Genomic DNA, 7880 nt, shown 5'->3' on the forward strand with positions numbered 1-7880 from the left:
TTTGTAACAGTTGTATGGTTTCCATCAGTACTATTTTAACTACTTTGAGAATCAACTGCACCTCAACCAGTAGTTGCTGTCAGCTTCTGCTTTTATGCTATGATGCTCTGCATCCTTTTTTGATTCTGCTTTCATCAAAAAACTACTCAGTGGAGTCAGGAGGGAAGGGTAGATAGATATCGCTGTTTGAAGCTAGACAAGTTCACAAATAGACTCAGTAGCCTTATAAAAATGTACTGCATTCTGATGTGAGCCCAGCTTATTATTAGTAAGATTGTTTTTTGGTCTTGAAAATTGAAGGATGTGTGGTGCCCAAAATATACTGAGGAGTACTTTTCTCTGGATGAGGCTGATGATGTGGCTCAGAAAAGAAAAACAGATACTAATGACAAGAGAGATGAACAAGATATCAAAAAGCAAAGTCCTGATGGAAAAGAAAACTCTGAAGCTGAAATAAAACAAGATCAGGATGTGAAATCAACCAGCCACTCAGCATGTGTTGAGCCAGTAAGCGACGATGCTGAGTCTCTCTCTCCTCTTCCTGAAGAATACAGACTTGGCCCATATCGGCCCAATAATCCTGTAGGTGAGTACATTTGATAGATGTCAAGGTTTCAAAGATCTGAAAACTCCAGATCTTGGTAATCAGAGTTGGGGGAGGTGTTGCGCTTCTTGATGGTCCACCACTGCCTTGGAGGCTGCTTACCTCCAACAACAACAGATTTACATTTATATGGCACCTTTCACATCGGGAGGGTGTCCTAAGGCGCGAACAGTCCTGGGTATTCACCTGAGCTGGGGTGGGGGCCGAGGAGGGTGGTGGGAAAGATGTCCGAAAGTGTTGAAGGAGGTGAGGGAAGGGGTAAGTTGTAGGCATTCCAGGATGTTCCAGACAGTGAGGGGAGGTGCAGATAGGCTAAATTATTTTGTACTTTTTGCATTTATTTTAGGGTTGGATTATGTGGTTCAGAAAACTGGCTACTACTGCAAACTGTGCCGTCTCTTCTACACAACTGAGGAAGTAGCAAAGCAAGCTCACTGTAGCAGCATGAACCATTACCAGAAACTGAAGGTAAGTCTATCTCCATGCGTGTAATGGCTATTTAATGGCACAACATGTGTTTTTGTTAGTTTCTATTCCACCTAAACTTTCTGTTTTTTTTTAAAGAAAATGTTAGCTAAGCATGCTGCAGACTACCGGGAGAAAAGGGCATTTGCAAAGGATTCTGAAATGACTGAAGAACTTTGCAACAAATGAGAAGAATAACCTGTATTTATGCAAGACTCGCACATTATTCAACACAGACCAACAATCTGGACAGATACTGTCTTCTTGTATAATGAGATATGTACAAAAAGCCATTAGACAAGAATTGTGTTCTAATGCTTAAAGTTGCTAATTTCTCTAAGGAAATTAGTGTTTTGCAGCTTGGTGAAATGCCAAGATCCTAATGCTTATTTTCTGGTTTTGAAGCATCAATTGCTGGAACTGTATCTACCACCAGATATACTTGATTCCAAAGTTTCAAAGTTCCTTTTGCCAAAAATGTAGAGCGCTGTCACAAACATCACCTCTTGCTATGAGTTCAGTTCCACACTTTGATTGATTTGTTGATTGATTTATTTCTGTCCACCAGAACAGTGTTGGTGCTTTCAACGTTAGCATTGTGAGATTTCAAAGCTGATTTGGGGGGATTTGTTACAATTCTTTTAACAGTAGCTCTGGGTATCAAACCTAATCTGTAGTCTTGAATCTTAAATGCAACAAATTCCTGTGTGTAGAATCCAAGCTTTTATTAATTTCCGACTATTGATACTTTTTGTTGAAGTCACACATGAGAGAAATGTTCCTGTCATTTAAATGCTTCTGATGTTGACAAAAAAGGCCCTTTGAAACAAAATCAATTTAAAAGAGAAAATGAGTGTTAAATCTGTTATTTCTGTATCAATTAAAGCTAGCTCTGCAAGAGGTGTATTCTTTAAGACGATAAAGCTGTGTTTTTCTCTTTTTTAATCTAGACTTTGGTGGAGCAGAGTTTAGAATTGTCCAACTCAACCCAATTAAACAAATTTTGAGATTTTTGCCATTAAGTGCTCAATAGAAACACCATTGATAAAATGTGACACTTAGTGTGAATAGGAAGTTTACTTTCTAAAGTTCAGCAGCTTTGACTGAATAGCTCACTTTTTTGTTCATTAGGACTTTTGTACAAATATAACTCACTTTCATATCTCTGGGGAAGTCATTTGAGATGTTTCATGGATAGACAGCTCATTCTCATCATTCTACTTGTCACTGATTTAATCTAGGTCAAAACCTTTGTTTTTCTCCTGTCATAGGCAGCAGATTTACTTTGTTCTTTCACATCAGGAGAAATTTCCATCAGTTTCTGAGTTTTTTTCGTGTTTATCAGTTAGCATTTAACTTTTTAAATTCTCCAAAGCATGGACAATTTTATCCAGTTTAGCAGGCTTTTAAATTTAGGCTGATAGGTTGATAAATTGGTCAGTCTTTCGTATTTGCTACTCGCCTGCCATCAGTGGACATCAGGACTAAATGAGTGCATTGCTTTCACCAACCCAGCCTTCAAGGAGCAGCATCCATTCCTGAAATTAGCTATCTACATAAGTTTTGGTGGGGAGCCGCAACAAAAGAAGCTATAAAACCTCCATACCAGCTGACATCAGCACTTACCCAAACATAACAAAAGTAAGGATTTGTTTCAATATGTTAATTTAAGGCGAATTAGGTTCACCTCAGATCATTGTTCCTCTTTATACAATGGTGAAAGACATAGTTTACTGCACATGTTCATTTCCCACAGCTACTTACAGAAGCAGGTTTTGGTAATGAGCTTCTGGGATTGTGGTGGGGAGAGAAGGCATTCAGAACAATTGGTCTTTTTATAGAATAATGATTTAGTACTGAAGCAGTGTTATGGTTCCACAAAACATGGTTATTGTGGTAAGAGGCCATGTACTGTAGAACGGAAAAGATTTTGTACACAAGAAAGCCTTTCGTAAACAAATTGTTTATTAATTCAGGTAATCTAGAGAGTGTAACCTTTCTATATGTGTATCTGTTTTAATTGAACATGCACAATAATAGAACAATCAGACATATTTGCTATTAACTTGTTCACATGATAGCTGAATGCACAAGCAACACATGAGACCACCCTTGGCCTACTACATGCTTCCACCAAGTTGAGGTTTTGTCAGCTCAGGACAGTTACCTGAGTGCTCCTATGCTTCAGAGCTGAAGATAAAAATCCTCTGAACTCACACCACCTTTTCTTGTACTGTCTTCACATGTGGAGGTTGAACGAATGAAGATAAATAGTAGATAGCTTACTGTGTAGTCTTCCTTTTTCTTTAAACATTCACACTCCACTTATAAAAGTCCTGCATTGTTTTCTTCTGAAGAATGGCTTGAATCTCCGTTTTGGATTTTGAGTAGCTTTTCTTTTCGGTACCTATTAAACTGGATACTTTTGTTAGGTCTCGCATTTGCTGCTTCTAGGGAATCAAATTTTGCTTCTGATTGAGACTGATATAGCAGAGGATCAGCCTGTGAAGTAAAGCACTCTTAAAGGAATAGTGTCCCAGGTCCAGATTTTCCCCACAGGTTGATCGAATCGTTATAGTATGCTGATCTTGAATGTGAACATTCTACCTACTGTACATAATTACACTTTTGCAGAATCATTATACAAGCATATACAGTATTTTCGACAGAAAACTATATAAAACTTAATTTTTATTCTGTTTGAAAAAGACCAGCCATTCATTTTAGTATGAACTTGGCAACCGAATGAGCATGTCTCTTCAAAATACATATTTTATCCAAGACTAACAATTTCACTATAATTGTATATCTTTTGTATTAGTTCACCAATGGTGTGCCAGGTAGACAAAAGTCTTTCAATAAATCCTTGCGAAATGTGCTTGCACAGATAGTACTTCTGACAGACTTAAAAGAACTTAAGAAACATTTTGACTCCCCATGTGAGATTAATAAAAACAAGAGGTGGCAGAAACAGTTATTTTAAGTCTTAACATTTAGTAGATAATGTAACTGGAGTTTTTATAATGTGAGAGATGGTAGCAGAAAGTAAAAGCACAAGAATTTTTGTGTTAAAATGAATTGCTGTCTGAATGAGGAACATCTCCATACCAGTATGTTGAAAAATAACATTTCATATAACCATTAGCAATGCAGCAATTACCAGTGTTTTTTGCTATAATAGTGTTAAGACTCAAATTGCAACCATTGACATTTTCGTCTCCAGTTCTCAATTTATATAAAAATGATTTCTAATTTCAAGTTTGCCTCAGAGAACCCCTTGGTAAACTTGACCGTAAAAATATTCTTTCATGTCTCCTAACAGCAAATAACCTTTATTAGAATTAAAAATGTTTCTTGTTTATTTTTTAAGAATCAGTATTGTTATTTACAGTATTTAGATATACTGAAGCGCTTTGGGACGTTCTCCCGACGTGAAAAGCGCTATATCAAATGCAAGGATTATTATTATTATATACTGAATCATTGCCAATTTAGAACTGTGATATCGCTTGTTTAAATCTGTGGTCAGTAATACAGAAGGTGTTTTGTATTCAAATCGTTTCAGCACATCTCCTTTATTTTGATCTGAAATCAACCAAAAGCTGTACAAAGAAGCCTTCATAGACTACTTGCCTCCTAAAAAGAAGATTCTAGTTTGATTTGGCAGGTTACCCATCTCCCAACTCGGCCTCCAGTTTTTGGTCAGTTGACAGATCTTGGGGTGGAGTATAGACAGAGAAGTGTTTAGAAGTGACACTTTCAAAGGTGGTGTGTACCTTGTTTTGTCCTTTTTCAATGTTGCTTTTAATTTTACATTGCCATTGGAAGAAATGTTTTTTTTTAAAGTAGGATGGTCAATGAAGTAGATTGGCTTCCTTATTTTATTTAGATTTGTGTTTGATTGTAGAATTGTTTAAAATAGTTTGATTTTTAAACTGTTTCCTCGAATTTAACATCCAAGACTATTTAGAAATAATTAAAGCATAAAGTTGTTAGTTTGTTTTGTTTGTTTAAAAATTGTGCTGTTGAGAAGGTTTGGCTGGAATGGCCAATCTGTTTTGCCTGAACACTACCCAATAAAAACTTTTGCATTGTTCCTGGTGACTTATGGGCTCTTTCAGTATTCATATTCAGAACTGACCTGCTGGAGTGGAGCTAAATTGTAAAACACCAATGAACAGATTTATAAATTGGGCAGAAAGCAATTTGATGAGCTGTTAGAAGATTGAAGCATGATATTAATGGGAGGGAGAGGGGAAGGAAGTGTGAGAGGCAGTAAGGAGATATGAAATTTAAAGCTCAATAAGAGGAGAGGGAAAGCAAAGTCTCGGAGTGGAGTTGGAAAATGGTAGATATCTAAAGTTTACATTTGTAAAGTTGATCCTCACCTTTTACATTTGAAACATCTCAAAGTTCTTCAATGGTAATTCACTTTCAAGGCCATCCATGGCCTTGCCCCCTCCTACCTCTCTGACCTGCTGACTCCCTACCAACCTGCCCACTCCCTCCACTAATCAGGCTCCGGCCTGCTCCATGTCTCCCGCCTGACCCACCTTACCATTGGTGGCCGGGCTTTCAGCTTCTCTGCCCCCACACTCTGGAACTCCATCCCATAGTCCCTTCGCCTCACTTCCTCGCTTGCCTCCTTCAAGGCCGGTTTCAAGATCCTTCTCTTCGACCGTGCCTTTGGTCGCCCTCCCACCTCTCTGCCTTTTCTCATCCCTACACCACCCCTCCCCCATGCTCGGGCCCCAACACCTGACTGTTCAGCGCTTTGGGATGTCCTCCCGACGTGAAAGGCGCTCTATAAATGTAATTTTGTAGTTGTAATTCATAAGATTACAAGAGGTTTAAATAGAGCTCATTTGATATCGGTCTTCCAGAATACCCGGCCTGCAATCCCATTGAAGCACTAAGCTGTGTGTTAAATGAGTCCAATATCTTAGCCACAATCACCCTTCCTGGGAACTTATTCCTGTCAAGTATAGAAGCTACACACTTAAAGAAAAATGCAATAGCCAATTTGCACATAATGCTTCCACAACCTACATTAATGTGAATGATCAATTTATCTGATTTATCGTGTTTCGCCCACAAATATACAGTCAATTCACATTACAGTATATTTTGGGAAGCACTTTGAGTCATCTGGAAGACGTGAAAAGCACTATTGTCAAATGCAAGGATATTATTTATCCCTTCTCTTCAACCGTGCCTTCAGCTCCCCTCTCGACTCTCTCCCCCTCCTCGCTTCCTCCCTTCCCTCCCCTCACCCTGACCATTTCCCCCCTACTCGGGTCCTGACCCAACTGTTCAACGCCTTGGGACGTCCTCCCGACGAGAAAGGCGCTCTATAAATGAAATCTTGTTATTATTATCTATACAATTGGTGGGCAGGACATCGGGAATTTTGCTTCTCTTTTCAAATACTATCGTAAGATATTTAATGGCCTGCTGAACTAGAAAGCTGAAGAGAAGGATGTGGCACTGCTCCTTGTGTTGGGCTTGAGTGAAACTGTCTTAGGAGAACAAGAATAGTGTGGAGGGTGAAATGCTCAGCCACATTGACTTCGGAGTCTTAACGCATTGTTGCAGGTCAATTTCGGTCACACCTCTCCCTCCACTTTCTCTTTGAGCCCCTGGAGTCTGGTTTTTGACCTGCACACAGCACAGAGATAGCACTTGTCAAAGTCACAAACGACGTCCTCTATCTGACATGGGCTTCCTCTGCCTCCTTGTCCTCTTGGATCTCTGCCACGTCTCCTCCCTCATCCACCTTAATGGGACCGCATTTGCATGATTCGAGCCCTACTGAACCAACCGCCTCCATTTCATCTCGTCAAATAGTTTCTCCTCCTGACCCTGCCCAGTCACCTTGGCCCCCTTCTTTATCTATATCTAATCTATATGCTCCCTCTGAGTGTTATCATCCACAGACACAGTAAACTTCCATATATGTGCGTTTGACACACAAATCTACTTTGCCTCCTCCAGTACCAATTCCAGGTCCACCGATGTTCTATCAGCTTCTCTGGCAGACATCAAGGCCTGGATGAGTGTAAACATTCTGCAGCTGAATGTGGACAAGACGGAAACCATACTCCTTGGCTCCTGTCACCGTCTTCACTCCTATGGATCTGAACTCCTCAACTTCCCTGGGCTCTTCCTCACAATCACCCCAGTGCGCAACCTCCACCACATTATCCACCTCTGACTGTACCTTACCCAAAATGCAGCGAAAATCCTCATGCATGTGTTTGTCACCTCCCACTTGGATTACTCAAACACACTCCTCACTGGTCTCCCCAGCTCCACTATTCAAAAGATCCAGCTCATTCAGAACCCTGCTGCCCAAACTCCATACTCACATCTCACCAGTTCTGGCCAGGCTCCACTGGCTCCCCATCATGGAACGGATCGACTTCAAGATCCTCACTCGTATTCAAATCTCTTCACTCTCTGGCACCCCCCTATCTCTCCGACCTCCTCCCCAATCCACCACCTGCTGCCTCCACTTGACTCCCACCCTCCGGGCCACCATCGAAGGACGCGCTTTCAGCCACTATGCCCGGAATCTCTGGAACACTCCCTCAATCCCTCCGCCTTGCCCCCTCTCCCCTTTTTGAAGTCCTGCCTGAAAAACTTCTTTAACCGTGCTTTCCTTTAAGACAGAATACTGCCTCAGTGAATCCTGCTAGGATTGCCAAATGGATTGACTGAACCCCTGAAGATCCAGCTTGCTAAACATAATATTATTGATCACACCATAAAATAAATGTTTCCCAGCTTTGATAGTGAATTTATCCTTTCA

General features: G+C 40.3%; 1 protein-coding gene across 2 annotated transcripts in view; it reads left to right on the forward strand.

Annotated features, from left to right (window-relative positions):
• LOC103177266 (matrin-3) overlaps nucleotides 1–5165 on the forward strand; it is a 29303-nt gene extending 24138 nt beyond the window's left edge. For both annotated transcript variants that reach the window (XM_007891355.1, XM_007891354.1), the window contains 3 exons: nucleotides 301–586; nucleotides 951–1072; nucleotides 1169–5165. In XM_007891355.1, the coding sequence (XP_007889546.1) occupies nucleotides 301–586; nucleotides 951–1072; nucleotides 1169–1258 (498 nt within the window). In that variant the 3' untranslated portion in view covers nucleotides 1259–5165. The remainder of the gene's footprint in view (nucleotides 1–300; nucleotides 587–950; nucleotides 1073–1168) is intronic.
• Nucleotides 5166–7880: the final 2715 nt, after the last annotated feature.

This window comes from Callorhinchus milii, unplaced genomic scaffold, assembly GCF_018977255.1.
Source record: "Callorhinchus milii isolate IMCB2004 unplaced genomic scaffold, IMCB_Cmil_1.0 Scaffold13, whole genome shotgun sequence".
Lineage (NCBI taxonomy): Eukaryota > Metazoa > Chordata > Chondrichthyes > Chimaeriformes > Callorhinchidae > Callorhinchus > Callorhinchus milii.